This window comes from Aethalodelphis obliquidens, unplaced genomic scaffold (genome assembly GCF_003676395.1).
Source record: "Aethalodelphis obliquidens isolate GAN/ISIS:26980383/991018 unplaced genomic scaffold, ASM367639v1 scaffold43, whole genome shotgun sequence".
NCBI lineage: Eukaryota > Metazoa > Chordata > Mammalia > Artiodactyla > Delphinidae > Aethalodelphis > Aethalodelphis obliquidens.
Window position 1 is genome coordinate 11414780 of NW_020837987.1, and position 22921 is coordinate 11437700.

Genomic DNA, 22921 nt, shown 5'->3' on the forward strand with positions numbered 1-22921 from the left:
TTTTTTTTTTTTTTTTTTTTTTTTGCGGTACGCGGGCCTCTCACTGCCGTGGCCTCTCCCGTTGCGGAGCACAGGCTCCGGACGCGCAGGCTCAGCGGCCATGGCTCACGCGCAACCGCTCCGCGGCATGTGGGATCTTCCCGGACCGGGGCACGAACCCGCGTCCCCTGCATCGGCAGGCGGACTCTCAACCACTGCGCCACCAGGGAAGCCCCTGCATCTTGTTTTTTTCCCTCACATTTTACATGTGAGGTTTTCCATGCCTGTCTCTGTGGCACTAGTCAAGTGCTGCACACTATTCCACCGTATGACTGTGACCGATCTGTGTTAAGGGTGTTCGCACATCCTCCCATGGCTGGACACATAGGTTGTTTTGAACCGGGATAGGTTCTGAGCAGGTTAGGGACAGGGTCAAGATGGGGCAGTGGGTGTAGGAGTGCACGGGGGGCCTGGGAGGAAGGCTGCTGCTGCCGGGGCCCTGAGCTGGCTGAGCCATGTGCAAGAGCATCTCCTTTCCTGGTGGGGACGCCCCTTCTTTCCTCCCTGACCTCACCCTCGACACCTTAGCCATTGTTTCTCAAGCCTCCTGTTTCTAGAAACACTGTCCCAGCCTCTCTCCAGTCTCCATGGTCCCCGATCCCCCAGGGAGGCAGTCACCATGGCAACCCTTGCCTGGAACCCCCATGGCTGTGGGCAATCGATACCAGCCCCCCTCCCCATACACACACTATTCACACGCTGATTTCTCCGTCTTTCATCTTCCAAACTGGCCTCCACATGCCTAATCCCCAGAATGGCTCCATCATCCCCCCCAAAAACAATCCACCTCCCCCTCAAAACAAGGGCCTCCAATTTCCCTCCAGTTGAAGTCAACATTACCCAAACTGGATTTTTTTCACCCATGCTAGATTTGACATTCCCACGCTGGCTCCCATATCCACCCCTCAACTGGATCCCCCTCAAACCATTTCCAACATCCTCAGACCTGGCTGCAACAATTTCCCAAAACTGGCCCCGACGTCTTTCCCCTTCCTGGCTCCAACACCCACCTCTGCAAACTGACATCCTGCCCCCTCCAGCCCCCTCGTCTGCCTCCCAGTGCCCGGCCCCTGACTCACTTCCGAGGCATCCCTCAAGCCCCCAGCCTCCCAGCTGCTGCAGGATGTCTTGGCCACCAGAGCTTCCCTCTCTGGGCTCCTCCTTCTCTTCCTCACTGCCAGCCTTTCCCCAAAGTCCCAAACCCTCTGCCGGCCAGCCGACCTGTTTGCAGAAGTCATCACCTCCAGGCCTGTGTCTGTATCGGGGAACTGCCCTTACAAATTGTGTCCAGTACAGCCGCAATCCAGACCTTGCCGCCAAACAATTCTGTCACCAGCCCAGCCTGTTTCAGGCTCATCCACACCTTCATTCCCAACCTCATCCCATCTGCATCCCAACCCTTGTTCCAGCTCCATCTCCAAGACCCCACCTCATCCCTCTCTGGCCTCAGCCTTCCCACCTGAACTCAGAGCTTCCGACCCAATGACATCTTGTCTCTCCTCTCCCTTGGCGGTTCCAAGCTCTCCGTGACTCCCTGGCAACCTAGATCGTCAGAGTCCCCAAAGTCTTCCCTGCACCCTCCCCTGCTCCCCCATCTCCTCCCGCCACCCTCTTGCTGGTTGGCACCCTCTCGAGGTCAGGTCCTAGAGTTTCTCTTTGCCCCCAGCCTCTCCTGGCTTCAGGGCACACGTTCTCCCAAATTCTGGTCCAGCCCCCAATTCAGAGCGCCCCAGGGGCGTGTGAATCCTGCCCCCTCCTCCCACAGACTCACCTCCTTGTCAGTGTCCCTCTGTCCGTGCTGCTGTCCTATCCTGAGACTGCTTTAGCCAGGACTGCTGAGAGCTTGGATCTGAGGAGGGGGGGGGTTAGAGGAGGTCAATTTCCTGTCAGGAAACCCCTCCCTCTCTGGGGCCAGGGGCGGGAAGGACTTGTTATCTGTCTGCCCTATTCGGCCAGGCTGTGGTTGGGCTGGGAAGAAGGACAAGGCCGCAGTCAGGTTCCCACCCTCAGCCCCCACCCCCAGGCCGGAACTGGCACCCCACCCCCCCCCCCCGCCTGCTCTTCACACCTCCCAAGGTGACAACACCATCCTGGGTACCCCCGGAGACACCCCATGCTGGATGTGAGCCCGAGGCTCTCTCTTGTGTTCCCTGCTCTGGGGTAAAGACATGAAGGAAGGTTCTGCTGGGCCCAAGGGCTGGGATTGGAGCCCTAAGGGGGTGACCCTGGGCATGACTTTGGAATTGTGGTTCTCTCTGCCTAAAAGCCCCCGTCGCCAGGTCTCCATGACTTTGGAATTGTGGTTCTCTCTGCCTAAAAGACCCCGTCGCCAGGTCTCCATACACCCCCCACCCCCACCCCTGTTATCATCCAGGTCTCAGCTCCAGAACCCTTTCTTCAAAGTAGACATTCCCTGACCAGCAAAAGTACTTCTGCCAGCCCTGTACTCTCTCTCCCCAGGGGACATTGCTCTGATTTGCGAGTTCCTTTATAGCACCTTCTATAATCTGAAATGATCAAATCCCTCTGTCTCCCTGGTAGATTTTCTAACTGTCCCAATGGAATATAAATTCAAAGCAGATTTTGCTTACCTTGTTCATCTGCTATCCCTAGATGCGTGCCTGGCACGTAGTAGGTGCTCAGTAAAGATCTGTGAACTGATTGCACCAATGGGGATAGATCAGAGCTAAGGATTGGAAGTTGGGGGATAGAGATGGCAGGTCTGTTGGGACTGGGAATGGGTTGCAGGTTGGATGGGGTGAGATGCAGGGTTAGGGTGACTTTTAAGGCTGGGTTTTAGGTTTAGGTGGCCCTTTGGGGGCTCAGGCATAGCATCCCAGGTGTTTGGCCTGAGAGAATGATCACTTGCCTCAGCAAAACTGGGGTTGGGATGAGGTAGGGTTGACATTGGGGTCAGGGGCTGGGCTCAGGGATCACTGCTTTCCCCCAGCCCCAGCGAGGGCTCTGTAGACATTAGGTTGGGATAAGTGGATCAGGGGTTAAGATTCCAAGGTCTGAAGGCTTCAGTTCAAGGATTGGATTTGCCAGGCAATGGGCCCTGGGAAAGGGGCTGGTTTGCTGGCCTAGAGGGGAGGGGGAGAAACAGTTTATGTCCTCCCCAAATCAGTGTGGACCTGTGGTAATCGGAAGGCGGCCCGAGCTGGAACCAAAGTGGCCTGTTATGGGCCGTGGCCACTGTTGGATCTCTCCCTCTTTTTTTAACTTAATTTTTTTAGTGAGATAGAATTCACATGCCATAGAATTCACCCTGTGAATTGAAGTGTGTAAGTCAGTGGTTTTTAGTACATTCACAAGGTTGTGACAACCATCACCAGTATCTAATTCCAGAACACGGTCACCAAAAAGAAATCCTTGTAACCCATTAGCAGTCCTTGGCAGCCCTGAATCTACTTTCTGTCACTAAGGATTTCCCTATAAACGGAATCATACAATAAGTGGTCTTTTGTATGCTTCTTTTGTTAAGCATGATTTTTTAAGGCTCATCCATGTCATAGCCTCCCCTCTTTAAGCCTCAGTCTCCCTATCTGGGAAATAGGGTGGGGATGATACTGGGAACTGGGGAGCCAGTGTACATCCCGCAGTGTGGTGGGCAAACGTGTATAGGAAGGTGATCTTCTGCCCCCGTGTGGTGTGTCGGAGAACTGCAGCTCTCAGCGCTAGAGCTGGGATGGGATTGGGCTGATTCAGACCCCTATCCCCAAGACCCCACCCCTCATCCCGCAGAACCCTTGAGATCCCAGAGCTTCTAGAATAATATCCTGAACTCCTCCCTCTCTGCCTTGCACCCTCCCTGAGACTCCTCGGGCTCCATTTGCTGAATAATAACATCACCCATTTAAGAAATTCTAATCTGTTCCCACGTGAAGCACTTTACTTACATAGTCTCATTAATTTGTTGCAGACAGACTTTGCTGCTATTACCATCCAGGGATAGGGGACCGTAGTGGTTAAGAGCCCAAGTTCTGGACTTTGGCGAAACTTGTGTTCAAATCTCAGCCCTGCTGCTCACCAGCTGTGTGACCTTCAGCATGCTGTTTTTCCTCTGGAAGTGGGGGTGGTAAGGATGGTCCAATCTCATGGTGTGGCAGAAAGGATAAAGTGCTCAGAGCCTGGACAGAGGAAGCCTCTTGAGTCGATGTAGCTGATAGTATCAACCAGTGATATACTGGTAAATGTGTAACAACCAGCTCTCTGGGGAATGAGGGTGGAAAGCCTTGCTTTGTAGCACTTGCCAATTTCCATGGTGTAAATATTCCACCATGGCTAATTTCAAGCTACCAGGGTGACATCACTAAAAGCGTTTCGGGAGGAAGAGATGTGCAGTCACCCCTTACATAGCAGTTTCACTATGTGAATACAATAGATGTAAATAACCTCAGGATCACACATAGGAGTAAAAAGTAAAATAATGAGGACGTGATGAGTATTTATTATCTTTTTTTAAAATATAATTTATTTAATTGTATGTTTGCATACTTTAATTTTTAATAATGGCTGTTTAAAAACCAGTTCCAAAATCTCGGAGACTTCAAAACTCAGCTTGCTTCAGCTGGCTCCAGCACACTGCTGTTATTGTCACACCCATTTTTTAGAAAGGGAAACTGAGGCTCAGGAAGATGTTCAAACAGACAGGGGCAGGGCATAGGTCCCATGCAAGGGCTGTGTGATTCCCAGGCCAGGACAATGCCCCTCTTTCTTTCATCCCACCCTGATCTAGAGGGAATGCGTGGTTCCCAGGGCACTGTGTGATGTCAGCAACGCCCTTGGCCTCTCTGGTCTCAGTTTGCCCATCAGGAGAATACCTGCACTGAGTTCCTTTGCACCTACTTCAGCCCCGCTACGAAAGCAACATGCACATCCTCCCCCTCACTTTATAGACTGTGAAACTGAGGCCCAGAATGAGACCTGGGACCCCAGCTGGGGTGCAGAAGAGACGAGACTGCAACCTACCCTGAGTCACAGAGCTGGACAGAGTGAGACCTGGGACCCCAGCTGGGGTGCAGAAGAGACGAGACTGCAGCCTACCCTGAGTCACAGAGCTGGACAGAGTGAGACCTGGGACCCCAGCTGGGGTGCAGAAGAGACGAGACTGCAGCCTACAACCTTGGGGTCTGGAGTTTTCTGGGAGGTGGGAGGCAGCATTGCTAGATAGGTAGGTCACCCTTCCTCAGTGGCTCCGCCCATACACCATCCCCCCAGCATCCTTAGCCCTCGGTCCCCAGAGCTTCCTGGACTGGGGAGAGGGGGGCTGGGAGGGAGAATGTGGACAGCGCTGCCTGCGTGGTTCTTGCCTCTGAGGGCTTCTCAGTCAGTCCTGTCTCCATTCTCTTCACGGGTCTCTGCATCTCTGTCTCTCCCTCTGTCTCCGTGCGTGGGTCTGTCAGTCCCTGTCGCTCTCTGTGTCTCTGTCTCTCTCACTCTGTCTCTTTGTATGTGTCTCTCTTTCTACGTTTCTCCCTCTTTCTGCCTTTCTCTGTCTTTTGGTCTCTCCGTCCTTTGGCTGTCTTTTCATCTCTTTGTGTCTGTTTCTCCCCACCTCTGTCTATCTCTGTGTCTCTTTGTCTCTCTCTTTTTGAGCTTCTCTATCTCTGCGTCTCTCAGTATCTTTCTCTGCGTCGCTGGCGCTGTGCCTTGGCGTTTCTCTCTCTTCTCTTCCGGTGAGTCTCCACTCTGGTGAGAACACGCTCCCCCTCAACGCGCCCAGACCTGCCTCTGCCCTCAGAGCCCCCGGCCGGCCCCGGCCTGCGCCTTTAAGTGCCGGCAGTAGGGGGCGGGGTCTTGACGGCCCCGCCCTGCCCGCCCCTCCCCCTGACGTCCCTTCCTCCCCGGCCCCTCCACCGCCTCCCTCCGCCGCCGCCCGGGCCGGCTCCGCGCCCCCTCCCCGGCCCCCGCCCGCCCGCCTGCCCGCCGCCCCCATGGCGCCCCGGGCCCCCGCTGTGCGGGGCCACTAGGACCCTCGGCATCCCCTTCCCTGCCCCGCCCTGCCCCCTCTCCCACGGCGCGAACCCGGGTGTCCACGGCGCCCAGCTTTTGAGCTCGCGTCCCCAGGCCGGCGGGGGGGGAGGGGAAGAGAGGGGACCCCGGGACCCCCGCCCCCCCCCACCGACCCGGCCGCTCAGTCCCCCGAGACCCGGAGAAAATGTCTTCGCGGACGGCTCTGGCCCCGGGCAACGATCGGAACTCGGACACGGTGAGTGGGGCCCGGCCCCTTGGGGAGCCCCGGCTGGGTCCGGCCGCCGGACCCCTCGCCCTGCTGTGTCCCTCGCCGCGCGAGCCCCTACCCTCATTTCCCCGGCCCGGCCTGGCTCGCCACCCACCGACCCCCGCCCGGACTTCCAGGCCTCTCGACCCTCCCCCACTCCTCAGCCCAGCCCGACCCCTGGGGGCGCCCCTCTCGCGGGACCCCTGTCTTGTCCCTTTGCAGACCGCTTCCGCTCGGGTCTCTTCCCTCCAGGAAGCCCCCTCCCCTGCCTTGCAGGAGCCCCTCCCTTCTCCAGCGGGTTCTTAAGCCCCTTCCCCTCCAGGCCTCCCGCATCCGACAACTGGCCCCCTCCCGGATTTGCTGGGCTCTTGACCCTAAGGCCCAGCCCGGCCCTCTCCCAGGAAGGCCTGGCCCAGTCCTGCCTCTGCCTCTGGCCTTCCCCGTCTGAATCTGGGTGCCGGGCTCCCCAGGATCCCCCGTCCTCTCATTCCCAGCTTTCCGGCCCTGCGGGATCCTCCCGGCTCCTGTGGGCACCCCCTCACAGGAAGCCGGTTCCACCTTTCCTGGGCCGAGGGTCCTTTCTACCTTGTTCAAGGTCTCTCCACTTCCAGGCCTGGTCCCCATCTTCCAAGCAGCCCTGTCCCTGGATTCCCAGCATTTCCAGTCTCCCCAGATCCCTCCAGACCCTCTCTGGTCTCTTCCTCTCCCAGGAAGCCTTGGCCTCCAACTTCCAGGCCCCCAGCTCAGTCTCGGATTTCTAGGCCCTGAACCAGTCTGACTCCAGGCCTCATCCTCCCTGTATCAACTTCTCCACTTCAGGCAAGCCCCCTCCCCAAGCCCCCAACCCCTTGACCCCACTCCTAGGCCAGGCCCCTCCTCACAGGATACTACCTCATCCCTTAGATCTCCAGGCCCCCATCCCTTCCGCTGCCCCAGGGCCTCCCCCTTCCTTGCCAGGGGTCTGGCCTCCCAGGGAAACCCCCTCCTCAGCTTCAGAGTCCTTCCTCAGCTCACAAGGCCTGGCCCCAGATCCTTCTTCCAGAAAACTCCTGGACTTGAAGCCTCTGGTCTTGCCCTGGCTCTAAGCCCTCTTCTCTTGGGGTCTGTCCGCTGGGAGCTTTCTCCCCAAGTTCCTCGGTCTCTTGACCCCCACAAGGCTCATTTACTCCTTGGATCTGCCCCTTGCCCGGGAAGCCCCTTCCTCAGGATTTCAGGCCCCTGGACTTCTCTCTGGTTCCGAGTGCTCCTAGAAACCCCTTTCTTAGACTTCTAGGAGTTTCCACAAGACCCAGGGCCCTGGCTCAGGTATCCTTGTCTCCTGACTTCCATTGTCCCATGGCTTGGACCCTTCCCACTATTCCCAGACCCCCCTGTTCCTACACCACAGCCAGGAACAATCCCAGAGAGACGCCCCCCCCCCCCCCCGATTTCCCTGATTTCTGGTTACTCTCACTGCTTCAAAAGACCCTCCCACCAACCAATGCCAGACTCCTCCCCAGCTGGAGTCTTCGTCCCTTTCCAGGCCTTCTGCCAGGTTCCTGCCAGTCCTCAGCCACCCTCACCCCAGATCCCCACCAGAGATTTGTCTCTGTCCCTTCATCTGGTAGGACCCTGCCTCCTAGAGATCCCCCATCACCACCACCACTGCCATCACGGCCCGTTATGCTGCAGGCCAGACTCTGATTTGGAGTCTTCGATGAGAAACCCACCTCTCCCCCATCCCAGCCCAGTCACTCCAGAAAGTGACAAGGAGCCCACAGGCCTGGGTTCCTGTGCTGCTTCTGCCAGCCACTTTGCACTGTGACCTCAGGCAACTGGCTCTCGCCTTCTGAGCCTGCCTCCTGCCCCGCAAAATGGGGTGATGGCTTGAGTCCCTCAGAGGGTTAGTCGAGATGATGGGGGCAAAGCCCGACCCGTAGGATGCACTCCACACATGTCCGCTGCTGTTGTGAGTGTGGATATGATCCTCAACCCAGGGCTGTCATTGGTGGTTATGGGAGCTTGCAGACCCACTCCCTGCTCGGAGCCTCAGTTTCTTCACCTCTAAATGGGGTTGATGGTAGCACCTCCCTGTTAGGGATGTTATAAGGAGCCAAAAAGATTATGTGAGCGAGACGTACAGGGCCAGGCCTATTGTAGCTGCTATTATTATTATTGTTGTTGTTATGACTTTGATTTTTCAGAGAAGTGTAAGTTCAAATCTAGTTTCTGTCCGTCCCTAGCTGTGTGACCTCAGGCAGGTTACCTCACCTCTCTGAGCCTCAGTTTCCTCATCCGTAAAACAGGGCTTGTACGAGCACTTCCTCCTCCTCTTATTGTTCAGATGTGTGCATCATGGGGACTTTGGGAAGGCTAATTCTCCCCTCTCCTCCCAGCTCCAGTCTGTAAGACCTGCTTGTCAGTCCTGGCAGAGGGTCACCTCTCTCCGTCTGGAATCTGAGGTCATAGCCCCCTCCTCTGCCACCTGGTTACCATGATGACAGCCATGTGGGGTCATGCTCCCCCACCCCAAGTTCCAGGCCCCCCACCGCCCAGCCTCTCTGGAGGTTCCCTAGCAACAGACCCGGTGTTGGGGCACCAGCCGGCGGGAGGGAGCCAGGCCAGCTGGTGGTGCCGGCCAATTTTAGCTCCCGCCCCCGGCCCCTGAGGGCCTTGTCACCCACTGCCCCAGCTGCCCCTTGCAGGGGTCCCTCAGCCGCTTTGCCTTCAGTGGGGTGCCAGCCCAGCCCCAGCTGGCTCCCCTCGTACCACCTGCTGGGGATTCTTCTCCAAGCCCTTATCTGGGTGAGAATCAGAGGTCTTATCTGCTGGGATCTCCAACTCCCTTCCTGCCCTCCCCGGGAAGGAGGCCTGGGGGTGTGAGCAGCCCGGTGGGGGATGTGGGAAAGAGCTGGGGGCTCAGGAGTCAGCAGACCTGGGTTCGAATCCTAGGCACTCTGCTCCTCCTGTTCTGCGACCTTGGGCAAGGTACTTAACCCTGCCCTCGGCCTCAGGGTCCCCATGTGGAGCGTGCGGGTCATAACTGCACCCACCGTGGAAGTCAGGTGAAGGCGTGGTAGCAGCAGGCATGTGGTTAGGGCTCCAGCAGTGGCGGCTGGCTTTCTGCCCCTTGCGGGGAGCATTACCTTTCTGCTTCTTGTGAATGAACTGTGTGACCTTGACAAGGCACCGTCTGGCTGCAAGCCTCAGTTTCACCTCTGGAGTGTGGGGATACAGGTGCAGCCCTCACTGGGCTACCGTAGGAATTAAATGCAGATGAGTGCTTTAATGCCCAGGATTTGGCCAGTAGTAAAGCCTACTTAACAAAAATGACAGGAGTGTGAGACAGTGTGGCACGGCAGCGGTGAAGACGTCAACTCTGGGGTAAACTGTCTGGGTTCAGGTCCCATCTCTGAGCCTCAGTTTCCCTACCTATAAAATGGGAATGATGGTGCCTTAATGGCCAGTGCTCATTAAATGGTGAGCCTCATCACTGTTAAGTGGCCCGGCAGATCCCTGCAAGGAGCAGCCCGGGTCCTCCTCTTCGTTGCCTACCTGGCCTTCTGTCTTCCTCAGCTCCCTGTGTCCTCCTGTGTCCCACCCCCAGCCTTGGGAAGGGCGCAGGGACAGCCCAGGGTCTGAGCAGAGCCGTCTTGGCCAGGGCCTCTGTCACACACACCTTGGGCCCCAGCGCTAAAAGGGAGGCACGGTCCCTGGGGCTCACAATCAGGACAGGAGAGCCAGGAGCAGGCAGGTGACCTGAGGGGGAGAGAGGCCCAGGAGGGACAGGATGGCAGGAACGCAACGTCGGGGACAGATCGTGGTGTATGTAGCGTGGGAGTCAGCGGGTGAGGGCGGCGATGGAGCAGCAGGGCGGTGCCGCCCCACGCCCACCCCAGCGAGGAAGCAACAAAGTTTCTCACAGAAGGAAGGTTAACAATGCGGGGCTACAGTGTCAGGGCGAAATGAAAGACGGTTGGTTACAGTGTTTGGAGTAGAATTTGGGGCAATGAGGATCAAAAGAAAGCACTGCAGGCAGTTAACTGCAAGTCAGGTGTTGAAATGTGGGCTTGCCATAGAATTGGGGGCTGGATGGGGACAGTGATGGATAAAATGGAATGTTGGGAGCAGTGAGGGTTGGGCTAGAGGGTTGAGTCCAGACTGAGTTGGCGTTGATTGGGGTTGAGGGCTGCAGCGTTAGAATACAGTATCTTGGAGCTGATGGAGGTTCTAGTAATTAGAAAAGGAAGTTGGGGGAGTGGGTAGACTGATTGCAGGGAGGGGTGAAGAAGAGACCTGATACCTGGGGTCCCAGGTGCTGCAGAGTTGGGGGAGCCCCAGCATCTTTGTTCTTGGAGGTGTCTTTTCACAGAGAAATATGGGGGACCCAAAGCCTTCTCTCTGGCGTGGGTTTGAAAAGCGCCACGAGGGACCAGTGGCCATGGCTGGAGTTAACCGCCCCAGCACACAGGTGGATTGGATGGGCGCTGCCCACCTCTCATGCTCCGTCTCCCCCGCCCAGCATGGCACCCTGGGCATTGGCCGCTCCTCGGACAAGGGACCGTCCTGGTCCAGCCGCTCCCTGGGTGCCCGCTGCCGGAACTCCATCGCCTCCTGTCCCGAAGAGCAGCCCCATGTAGGCAACTACCGCCTGCTGAGGACCATTGGGAAGGGCAACTTTGCCAAAGTCAAGCTGGCCCGGCACATCCTTACCGGCCGGGAGGTGAGTGAGGGGAGAGGGCGGGGCTCGAGGCAGAATCCTGCAGCCCTGGCCCTTGGTGGGAGGTAGGGAGAGGTCGGGCTTGGCCCTCACTTTGCTTTGTGACCACATGTAAATCTCTCACTCTCACAATAGAACATCTCACATTTTCCCAGAACAACTCAAGTAGGAAAAGGGAGCCGATTTCAGGCATCCCTGAAATTGTTGGGCTGTCTCAGATCACAGGCAAGCCATGTGTAGTGTTTCTAAGAAGTCATATGGTTTTTGTATCTAAACCTGGGCCACCTCCCTGTTTTAATGGTGGACTTTGGTCCCACCAAACCTTCCAGTGATCTGGATTGAGAACACAAGAGGTTTATTCATGTCTACACAGTCTCACTCTCCCCACTTCGCCTTCCAGGATGGGTATATGTACTGAGTATGGCAACGTTATTGCAGAAAGGGAGAGGACGCATCTAACTCACACTTGATGGGAAATAAAAGACGGTGGGTGGGTTTATGACCCCTCTGCACCTCTTTCAATTTTAGAGAAAGTAACTGGAGCAATTCATCCTGCCCTCACGCTGTCTGTGCCATACATACAAAAGTCACCAGGCCCCAATGGTTTTATGGGCAAATTGTACCAAACATTTCATTTTTATGCTAATATCTCCAGAGACTAAAGAAAGAGGTTCCACTACCAGACAGATTTTACGTGCTCTTTGGTGACAACAAAACCAGATAAGGCATAAAATTGTGGGCCCGTCTTACATGTGAATATAGGTACAAAAATCTTAAACAAAATATTAGCAAAAAGAATCTGACAGATCAATTAAAGAAAGCTGTGTGGTGACAAAGCTGGGTTTATCCGAGGAATGCACAGTTCTTTTCAAATTGACAATTTATTCGTGTACTTCGCCACATTCACAAGTTCAAGGGCAGAAACGATATGATCATCTCAATACTAGCATAAAAAGTGCTCGACAAGATTAAAAACTCATTTGTGAAAGTACGAAGAAAGCTAAGGGACCCTCTTCCCCCACAAAGAGCACATTGTTCCTCTCATGTGGTCTTGAACGTGATTCCAGGGTTTTCTAAAGGAACAGAGCCTCCTGAGGGAAGAGTTCTGTAATCCAGTGGATCTGGGGTGATTGGGGGGGTGACCCCAAAACCCTTTGGGAAGACTAAAGACCTAAGCTGGATTACGGCTCTTGAAGGGCTGTACCCCAGTGTGAAATTCAAAATAAAAACTTAACTAAACTTCAGGATAAGTACAAAGAGGGTTCAGTAACATTCTGATTTTTCCCCCATGATGACTACCCCAGAGCTCTTTCAAAGCTTTCTGTAGATGTTAAGTGTTTAAGAGGTTGACTGTCAGGCTGCATAAGTTCAAGTCCCAGCCCACAAACTTACCAGCCGAGTAACCTTGGCCAAGTGACTGAACAGCTCTGTGTCTCGGTTTCCCCATTTGTAAAATGAGGATCATCTCATAGGGTTGTTATGAGGGTTAAGAGAGCTCTCATTTGTAAAGCGCATAGACCAGGGCCTGGCCCATGGGACTGCTCAGTAGATGTGAGGTCTGGTTATTATTTCTTGTTCCACAGTTTGTGCCTTCAAAACAAAGATGCTGATGGGTGAATGGTCTGAGATGCCCTCCCAGAGGGGCCCCCTCAAGGTCTCAGTCACCCTCACACTCACACAGGCCCTTGGAGCCGCCCCACCCAGGCCCCATGGCGGTATAGGGGATATATTTCCCTGCAGAAGTAAGGGTAGCACTGGACATGGTAAGAACAGCATGTGCAAAGGTCATGAGGCTCAGAGCCCACCTCCACTAAGAATGGCCCAGGTTGAGAGCTGTCTCTGAAAAGGGACAAAGGAAGGATATCCTAGGGTGATCTGGGTTGGGGGAACCTTTCCCAGCTCGAGGGCCTGTGGTACCTAGACCTTTCCCCCCTTTCTTCCGTCTCTAGGTCGCCATCAAGATCATCGATAAAACCCAGCTGAACCCCAGCAGCCTGCAGAAGGTGAGGCCCAGGGAGAGGGAGCAGGGCAGGGGCAAGGTTGGGAAGAGGGTCCTCTAAACGGCCCACCCTCATCTTTCTCTTTCTTCCTTTCTTCCAGCTGTTCCGAGAAGTCCGTATCATGAAGGGCCTAAACCACCCCAACATCGGTGAGGAGGGGAAGGGAGTGGGCTCGGTGGATACCAACCAGGGCACTTGGGAAAAGAGAGTTGGGGAGGAGAGAACTGGCCGTTATAGTAATTAGAAAGACCTGTTTTTTCGTAGCAGTATCCCTGCTCCCTGGCTGTGTGACCTTGGGTGAGTCACTCAACCTCTCTGAGCCTCAGTTTCCTCCTCTGGAGCGGGGGGTGATAAGAGGGCTTACTTCAAGGTCATTGCGAGGATTGGGTAAGGTCATGCATGCAAAGCACTTAGTTCGGAGCTGAGCTGTGGGAGCTGGTCTGATTCTTGTCGTCAGCAGCATGCATTGTCACTGTCATTGTGATTAGGCAGAGTGGAGACGGTGGGGTCTTTACAAAAGAAACAGGATTTAGCCTGGCCTGAATGTGGCCGTAGCATTTATTCATCCATTTGTTTGTATATACTCAGTGAATACTTATGGAGTGGGCCGCTTATGTGCCAGACTCTGGGGCACAGCGGTAAAGAAAACAGGTAGAAACCCCTGGCCTCATAGAGCTGACATTCTGGTGAGGAAGTGGAGAAGGTGGTAAAGTGGGGCCAGGGAGTTTGGAAAATCTTGCCATCAGTAGGGAGCCATCGAATGTTCTTGAGTAAGGGGTGTTATGCTCAGCACATGCGCAGTTACGAAGTGCTGGTGGAGGGTGAGGGGTCTCTTCTCTCGTAACTCCCCGCCCCCCTCCCCCGGCCATTGCAGTGAAGCTCTTTGAGGTGATCGAGACAGAGAAGACGCTGTACCTGGTGATGGAATATGCAAGTGCTGGTGAGGCTCCTCCCCTCCCCGCCCTGCTCTCTGTGCCCCCCATGCCCCGCCCTGACCCCCGCTCGGCCTCTGCCCTGCAGGAGAAGTGTTTGACTACCTCGTGTCACACGGCCGCATGAAGGAGAAGGAAGCTCGAGCCAAGTTCCGACAGGTTGGGGTCACAGCTGCGGGTGGGGCTGGGAGGGGAGCCCCAGTCCCTGGGGACGAGGGTGTGATTGCTGGGTGTGGGTCTGGGCTGTCCAAGGACCTGGGGGCATGGCGTAAGGCAGGGTGGGGGTGAAGGTGGAGAGCTGGGTGGCTGTGGGCGTGCAGATGCCTAGGTGTGAGGATACCTAGGTGGAGGGATGCAGGTACCCAGGTGGGTGGGCAAGGTGTGCCAGTGTCAGATGTGTGGGTATGAAGGTGTGCCCCGTATATAAGCGTGTGCCTAGGAGGGCACACAGGTGCCAGGGTGCTGAGGTGTGTGAGTGAGGGAGCGTAGGTGCCCAGATATATAGGTGTGTAGCTGTGTGGGTAGAAGTGCATGTGGCAGCTGGGGTGTATGGGTGAGGGGGGCCCAAGTGTGGGTATCTTAAGTTTGTGGGTAAGAGGGCGTGTGGTGTCAGATGTGTGGCAGTGAGGGTGCCCAGATGGGTAAGAGGGCGTTCATGTGTGAGGGTTTGGTGGGTGAGGAGATCTGAGCGAGGGTGTTGGTCCAGGACTGTCCATCTGCTGGACGCAGCTGTACTGGGTGCGCGGGGCTTAAGCCCTGGTATGTTGGGCCACGTGTCTGTCTGTAGCTGTGCGATGTTCTCATGCGTGTTTCTTGACGTGAACGTCAGGAGGGGCCCGTCCTGTTGTCTTGGTGCTGATGTCCATGCTGGGAGGGTGTCCCCGTGTCTGGGTACCAGGATGTCCGGGTGTCCGGGTGGAGGTGTGTGTCTGTGCAGGTCCCACATCACTTCCTGCTGTGGCCGAATTGGGGGGTGGGGAGGGGCACCAGCATCACAGCCTGTGCTTGGGGAGGCCCGGCGTCCAGAGCTCAGTTGAGGGGCGGGTTCATGGGGTCTCTGAGGGAGGCCGAGGGGTTTGGGAGCCATAAGTAACTGACCTCCCCTCCTCTCCTCTCCCCTCCCGTCCAGATTGTATCGGCTGTGCACTACTGTCACCAGAAAAACATTGTACACAGGGACCTGAAGGTGAGCCTCCCAGCTCAGCCCACAGACCCCTGCTTGTCCCCAGCACCGCCCCCCCATCCCCTGGGGTGCCCTGTACCCTCCACCATGTTCTCCTTCCTTTTGTCTTCGTGCTCCTCCCTCAGCATCCAGAGCCCCTTGACTTTTTCCCAAGCTTTTGTGGCAAAAACAAGGCCAGCTGATGGGGGAGCAGGTGGGGGATGGGGACAGGAGGAGTGAACAAAGGGAAAAGAAACAAAGTGTCCCCGGAACAGCCTCAGACTGTTACATGCCTCCCGGACAAGGTCACTGGAATGCAATAAAGACTTAGTCACTCCCCGAGCCTCCGGGAGACTGCAGAATATTCAGGAAACTTCAAGAATTGAGATCTTAGAGCCCCAGAGTCACACAGCCTCCAGGGTCTTAGAATCACAGGCATCTTCGAACTTGAGAAGGACCTTTGGGAGGGCTAGTGCCCCTCGGGGAAGGGACTTAGCAGGGCCTCCCCTGCCCTGCCCCCACCGCCTGGCCGAGCTGAGCAGGGGCAGCTCCTTGTCCCAGGGCCCCTGCTCCACAGCCCCCCCCCAGAGAGAACCTCCTGTCTCAGGACTTCCCATCCTAGACCAGTGAGAGAAACGTTTGTCTGGTGCGAATCAAGCTGTCTGTTGTCTTCACCGTGATTTCTTGAGCATCTACTGTGTCCCAGGCCCTGGTCTAAGTACTTAAGGAAGTGCTTCTCAAGGTTTCTGTAGCAAAGGACCAGGTTTGTTTGAGTATTTGCAATGCCCAGTCCACTGTGGACAGGTACTTTGGTAAAGTATAATAAAAATGAAAGGAAGAGAAAGACGTGCAAAATACAAGCCCGATTTTTAAGATGATCATTAATAGATTCGAAAATCATATAATTCCACTGTCAAATTGCTGTAGACGTTTTTTTTTTTTTTTGCTGTAGACGTTTTGAAGCACTCCCTCTCTCTGTACTGCCCTGATGTCCCCACACAGCCCCCTGAGGAGGCACCTTGGAGGCTTGGGAGTTTGTCCTGCAGCGGCGGTGGGGGCGGGGATGGGGGGGGGGGGATCCATGGTGAACAACCTGGAGGAGGCACGCTCCCTGGTGGAAGGTCCTGGAAGTGGCTGAAAGGGGATTTGGGGATACAGTCTTCAGGGGACCAACCACAGGGACCAGCCCAGAAGTGAGGTTGGGACTGAACTGCGGAGCCTCAAATGCCACGAGGGGGAGTGTCACCACTGAGCAAGACAGAGATGCCAGTAGATTGAGGTTTGGGGAAGATCCTTCTGAAGTGTGTGTCTGTGTGGGTTCTCTCCCTTCGCTGGGCCAGAGGTGGGGAAGGGTGGTACTGAAATACACCAGGAAGTAGGGAGACCCGGAGGAAGCCAGAGATGCTGGGCTAGGGAAGGGCAGTGGTTGGGAGGGGCGAGGCATGGTCAGCAGTCTGAAGGGTGGCTTCATGCATCAGTTTGTAGTCAACAGCAAGCTGGAAGAGGCGGGATGCCGGAGGCTCCTTCCACGCTCGGGCTGTGGAGATGGCAGGCCTCTTTCGGATTCCAGCTCTGCCACTTTCATGCTGTGGGCATGAGGCGGCCTCCCTGAGCCTCAGTTCCCTCCCCCATGAAATGGCAAATAACAAACACGTGCTGCCAAAAATAGACAAAACCTTATAACCGTACAAAGTATTTCCTGAGTGCTGACTCTGTCCCACGTGGTAAGCACTTTCCAGTTAACCCTGCATCCGCCCGTGAGGCAGGTGCTACGATGACCCTTCAGTTTACACATCGGAAACTGAGGCACAGAGAGAGCCGGTAATCCACCCAAAGTCACACAGGGAGTGAGTGCTGGAGCTGGGATTTGAAGCTAGGATTCTTCCGGAATCTGTACTTTAACCCCACTGTATGTAGCCACTCTTAAAAATGATAGTCTAAAAGCCCGGCGCACAGTAGGTGCACAATAAATATTATGTAAAATGATTGTTTTCATTTTTGTAAGTCTTGAGCGATCCGTCCTCATTTTTTTTCTGCTGGGTGAACTGAGGCTCTGTGAAGGGCAGGAGGTTGCCTGAGGACGTCCAGCTCTGCAGACCACACAGGATAATAGAGCTAACGTTATATAGCACTTACTCGGCATGAAATAATCGTTCGAGGACTTTTCGCGGAATAATTCACTTAATTCTGAAACGTCCCTGTGAGGTGGGGACTATGTTTATCCCCATCTTATGGATGAGGAAACTAGGCCCAGAGAGGTAAAGTCACTGCCCAAGGTCACACAGAGAATAAGGGACAGGGCCACAGTCAGACCAGGTCAGCTGGCTCTGGCGCCGCACACGTCCACCGTCTGCCCTCTCCTTGCCTCGCAGGCCGAGAACCTCTTGCTGGACGCCGAGGCTAACATCAAGATCGCCGACTTCGGCTTCAGCAATGAGTTCACGCTGGGCTCGAAGCTGGACACGTTCTGCGGGAGCCCCCCGTACGCCGCCCCGGAGCTGTTCCAGGGCAAGAAGTACGACGGGCCGGAGGTGGACATCTGGAGCCTCGGCGTCATCCTGTACACCCTCGTCAGCGGCTCCCTGCCCTTCGACGGGCACAACCTCAAGGTGCTGGGCGGGGCTGGCACGGGGGCTGTGACTCCCCCGGGGAGGGTCTCTCTGGCCCTCACGGTCGGGCCCCTAAACACCTCTTCTGCAGAGGGCTGGAGGGGTGGGGCCGAGGTCACAGGGCATGATGGGGGTCAGGTAGGACCCAGGTCCCCACAGCCTCACGGCCAGCCCAAGTGGACCAGGCTGTGTCGGGGTTCAGGGTGTGGGCTTGGCCGCCAGCGGACTTGGGTTCAAATCCCGCTCACTCACTCATTCACTCAGTACATAGTTACTGCTTACCGTCCACGGGTCAGGCTCTGTTTTAAGTTTTGCTGACACAGGGTGAACAAAAGAGACAGAAACCCCTGCCTTCATACATGCCGCTTCCCAGGCAATCCTTGAAAACACGCTAGGTCACAAAAGACCACCCGCTGTGGGTTCCCCTTCTATGAAATGTCCGGAATAGGCAAACCCGTAGAGACAGAAGGCAGATCGGTGGTTGCCTGAGACTAGGGAGGAGGGGGGTTGGGCTACAGAGTTTCTCCTGGGGGTCGATGACCACGTTCTAAAAGGGATTCTGGTGATGGTTGCAACAACTCGGTGAATATACTGAAAGCCGTTGAATGGTGCACTTAAACAAACAGAAAACGCTGCTCTCGCGGACCGACGTTCTTGCAGCAGAGCCAGGCGGAAAATAAAATAATAAGCAAAATATATAGCACGCTAGATGCTGGCCCGGCCTGTGGGAGGGGTGGGAAGCGTGGGCTGAGTTGCAGTGTTGGGGCAGATTTTTTTTTTTCCCTTTGAACTTTTTATTCTGAAACATTGCCAGTCAACAGAGAAGTTGTCAGCCTAGAACCGGGGACAGGTGTGTACCTTTCAGGAGATGCTCCGGTTGCCTGCGGCCACGTGTGCCACATGAGTGTCTATATATGCTCGTGGTACCGCTGTCATCACCGTTACTGATGGAACACATGGGAATCAGTTGCAGACACAATGCGCCTTCATCCCTAAAGGCCGCATACAATAGGGATCTCATGAGATGCGGCCTTTCCCCATCCACGATCACGCTCGGGAAATCCAGCGCTGTTGTGTTCCCGGCCTCTAACCCACGGCCCACGCGCGGGTTGCATCAGTCATCCTGAGAATATCCTTGGCCACCGTGTCTTCTGCTCCAGCATCCGCTCAGGCGCCCTCATGGCGTTCTGTTGTCCTGTCTCTAGTCTCCTTTCATCTGGAACAGTCCCTCCACCGTTCTTTGTCTTCCATGGCACGGCAGTGATGAGTTCAGGCCAGTCATCTTGCGGAAAGAACCTCCCTCAGTCCGGGCTGCACAGTGTGTCCTCACGCTTGGATCCAGGTGGTGCATTTCGGGTGGGAATTCCTCAGCGGGAGTGCTCAGGCTGCTTGATGTGGCCGTGAGGAGCTGTCAGGGGATCAGGGAGGTCATTGCCGAGGACAGGCCAGCAGAACCCTGAGTGATGAGGACGGGGACCCCTTCGTCACAGTGGCATCGGCGAAGCAGCCAACTCCGCCGAGGCCGTCTCCACCTCTGTTCAGTGAGGACCCTGGGGTACCAACCTCACAGCAGCGACTCGAGGACTTGCTGAGATCACAGAATCATCTTTCTGAGCCCCACGCATGAAGCCAAGAGAACTTCCCAAAGGGCCAGACCTGCCTCTCACCTGCCCCAGGCCCTTGTCACCTCCTGTTGTCCCAGTTTCCCCACCAGGCACCCCAAGCCTTGCTGGGTGAAGGAGACATGCAGCTGGGGGCAGATCCCTGCTCTGTCATTTCCTTGCTGAGTGACATTGAACAAGTCCCTTTCTGAACCTCCGTTTCCCCACCTGTAAGATGGGGACAGTTACAGCCAGACTGGGTGTGTGAAGCCCTTCACGGGGACCTGGCATCTGCCCAGGGTGTCACGCTCGGGAGCTGCCCTGGTGGTGGTGTCCCTGGCCTGATGGCTACTTCTCACCATCACGTGACAGAGGCGGCGTGGAGTGGTGGTTACACAGCAGCACAGGCTCCGGGCCTTGACTGCCTGGCTTTGAACCCTGGCCCTGCCACTTCCTGGCTGCACAGTCCCAGAGCAAGTGACTTAACCTCTCTGGGCCTCAGTTTCCTTGTCTGGAAAACGGGGCGTCCTAACCCTGCTTCCCAGCATCCTTGTGAACACAGATGTCATATGTGTAAAGCGCTGAGAACGCTGCCCAGCGCCGGGTGAGTGCTCTGAAAGCGATCCTCATTACTATGAAATATTCACGACCCTTCAGGCTGTGATGATCTGCAGGCTCCCCAGGCACAGGCCTCATCCAGCCCTTTTAGGAGAAGGCCCCGGAGGGAGCTCCCAGCCCAGGCCCCGGCAGAGGGCTCCACCCCAAGAGGCCCCTTCCCCCATTCACCCTACCGTCCATTTTCTGTCTACCTCCGTTCTTTATTCAGGATGGAAGGGGCTCTCCCTACTGCCATGCCGTGGAGCGTGGAACTTCTTTTTTCTTTCATAACCTTGGCAGGGCCCTCCTAAAAGGCCCTTAAAGAAAAAAAAGTCAGCATATAAATCAGTGCTCATTCTTTGAAACTGCCAGGGCCTCACAGCTTTTTGGAAAGCCATGGGGGATGGGGGGCAAGATGCCCCTCTCTCCTCCCCTTTTGTAAACCTAGTATTAAAAAAGCACTTGCGGGTACTTCCCTGGTGGCGCAGTGCTTGGGACTCCGCCTGCCAATGCAGGGGACGCGGGTTCGTGCCCTGGTCCGGGAGGATCCCACATGCCACAGAGCAACTAAGCCCGTGTACCGCAACTACTGAGCCTGCGCTCTAGAGCCTGTGAGCCACAACTGCTGAGCCCACGTGCCACAACTGCTGAGGCCCGCACGCCTAGAGCCCGTGCTCTGCAACAGAGGCCACCGCAATGAGAAGCCCATGCACTGCAACGAAGAGTAGCCCCCACTCGCCGCAACCAGAGAAAGCCCGCCCGCAGCAACGAAGACCCAATGCAGCCAAAACTTAATTAATTAATTAATTAAAAAAAAACACTTGCGGAATCCCTGGCGGTCCAGTGGTTAGGACTCCACGCTTTCACTGCTGAGGGTCCAGGTTCGATCCCTGGTGCTGGAACTAAGATCCCACAATCCATGAGGTACGGTACTTGCTCTGGACATGACTCGTGCTAGGCATTTACTCCTACGGGCTCACTCCTACCCTGGCCTGGGGAGTGAGTGCTGTGATCCCTGTTGACAGACACGGAAACTAAGGCCCCAGAGGCTGACTCACCGACCCACCTCCCCTCTTATCTGGCTTATAGAACTCACCCTCTCTGTAAGATTAACTCAGAGTGAAAAGTTATATCACTTTTTAAAAAAACTTTTTTGAAAACTGCTGCATCTATGACAACGTTCCCGTTTTACAGATTGGAACTGAGGTCGGGAAAAGTGGTGGGGTTTTTCCCACTGCATCAGGGCTGGGACTTGGAGCTCCTATCACTTTTGTCGGGGGATTGGGAGAAAGATGTGTGTGTGTGTGTGTGTGTGTGTGTGTGTGTGTGTAATGAAAACGAGGCGGACCCCTCCCCCAGTAACCCCATCCCCCCAGGAGCTGCGAGAGCGAGTCCTCAGAGGGAAGTACCGGGTCCCTTTCTACATGTCAACAGACTGTGAGAGCATCCTGCGGAGATTTTTGGTGCTGAACCCAGCGAAACGCTGTACTCTCGAGGTAAGCTAAGCCTCCACCCCACACCCCTCCCACTGAAGCCTCCTTGACTGACACTATTCCTCCCTCTCCCGTGCCCGACCCGCTGCTGGAAGGTGAGGGGAGACAGGCAGCCCAGGAAAAGGCTCCCAGGCCCGTCCTGACACCGCCCCCCAAACAGCCTCGCCCACTCCCCGACATGCCAGTAATTAGCTAATGAGCTCCTAGAATGATCACAGGGTGCCAGGGACCCAGATGATGCGGAGGAGGAAGGGTGGCTTCAGGAGGCTTCAGCTGGGTGGGTGAGGGATAGGGCGAGGAGGTGCTAGCTCTCAGGAAGCTCTTGATTCTGGGGTGCTAGGCCTTGGAGGTGGGGGCGGGGCAGGGCAGGAACCCCATTCAGGGGCCTGCGTGGGAGGTGGGAAGCTATATTTTTCCCAGTTCCTTCTGACATCTCTCTTTCCCCTTCCCTGTCCTGCTCCCGATTCCTGTAGCAAATCATGAAAGACAAATGGATCAACATCGGCTATGAGGGTGAGGAGTTGAAGCCATACACAGAGCCCGAGGAGGACTTCGGGGACACCAAGCGAATCGGTGAGGGTCAGGGAGAGCAGAGCCATAGGCCCCAGAGCCAGGGGTAGGAGCTTCCCAGCACCTACCCCTTTGGTTAGTGCATCACAGAAGTTTGCAAGGCAATTGGGGAGAGCAGAGAAGTCTGGGCTCCAGTCCCTGTGCTGCTACTTTCTAGCTGTGTGACCCAGGGCCAGTGGCTTCCCCTCTCTGTGCTTCTGTTTCTTCATCTATAAAACGGGATAATCAGAGGGCTTATCTCATAAGTTTGTTATGAATATTCAATGAATGAAATTATATAAAGCACTTATATCAGGCATGTAATAAGTGCTTTTGTGTTAGCTTTGACTATTAAGACACAGGAAATCACAGTCACTTCCAGAAGAGTTTGGTCAAAGCCATCAGTAATCTGCATGTTTGAGAAAAACTCCCACCTTGGCACGTGCCTCACCCTCCACCCATTTGGTCCCAATCCCTTCAGCCTGGAGCCCTCGAACATTTGACCCCAAAAGCATTAGCCCTGGAAGAGCCCCTTAGGAACCATCCAGTAACCTTCATTCTACAGCTGAGGAAACCAAGGCCACCATCAGATCTGACTGTATTAATCAGGACTTCCTGGTTGCAAGTAACAGAAAACCCAAGCCATTCTGGCTTAAACCAGATAATAGTAATAGGTTGAACCATGTGAAATTGCCATTGTAATAGCTCAAAAATTGTTAATACCAGCAATTTCATGTGTTTTAATCTAATAGTGGTGTTATTCATTCACATAACTGAAAAGGCCAGGGTATATCAGCCTTCAGGCACAGCTGGATCCAGGTGCTCAGAGACAGTTGTTAGGGATCTTCTCAGTGGTGGCTTCTTTCCCGGGCAGCTCTCCCCGCCAGGAGCAAGCTGACAGCAGCATATCCTAGTGGCCTGGACACCCCACCAGGAAGAGAAGCCACTTTCCTCATGTTCCAATAGAAGCCCTAGGGTGGTGCCCATTGACTACCCCTGAACCAGTCAATTTGACCT

General features: G+C 55.3%; 2 protein-coding genes across 6 annotated transcripts in view; one reads left to right on the forward strand and one right to left on the reverse strand.

The window, feature by feature from the left end:
- EXOC3L2 (exocyst complex component 3 like 2) overlaps nucleotides 1-1873 on the reverse strand; it is a 20435-nt gene extending 18562 nt beyond the window's left edge. The window contains exon 1 of the mRNA XM_027079841.1: nucleotides 1811-1873. The gene's annotated coding sequence lies outside the window, so the exon portion shown is untranslated. The remainder of the gene's footprint in view (nucleotides 1-1810) is intronic.
- Nucleotides 1874-5873: 4000 nt separating this feature from the next.
- Nucleotides 5874-22921, forward strand: part of MARK4 (microtubule affinity regulating kinase 4) — a 29650-nt gene continuing 12602 nt past the window's right edge. Inside the window, exons 1-10 of one of the 5 annotated variants that reach the window (XM_027079848.1) lie at nucleotides 5874-6250; nucleotides 10764-10964; nucleotides 12911-12964; nucleotides 13062-13110; nucleotides 13836-13901; nucleotides 13982-14052; nucleotides 15023-15079; nucleotides 17428-17664; nucleotides 21239-21358; nucleotides 21829-21928. In XM_027079848.1, coding sequence (XP_026935649.1) covers nucleotides 6200-6250; nucleotides 10764-10964; nucleotides 12911-12964; nucleotides 13062-13110; nucleotides 13836-13901; nucleotides 13982-14052; nucleotides 15023-15079; nucleotides 17428-17664; nucleotides 21239-21358; nucleotides 21829-21928 — 1006 coding nt within the window. In that variant the 5' untranslated portion in view covers nucleotides 5874-6199. Of the gene's footprint in view, nucleotides 6251-7096; nucleotides 10965-12910; nucleotides 12965-13061; nucleotides 13111-13835; nucleotides 13902-13981; nucleotides 14053-15022; nucleotides 15080-17427; nucleotides 17665-21238; nucleotides 21359-21828; nucleotides 21929-22921 lie in introns of those variants that run through there. The other 4 variants (XM_027079851.1, XM_027079847.1, XR_003427426.1 and 1 more) reach the window with 4 other exon arrangements.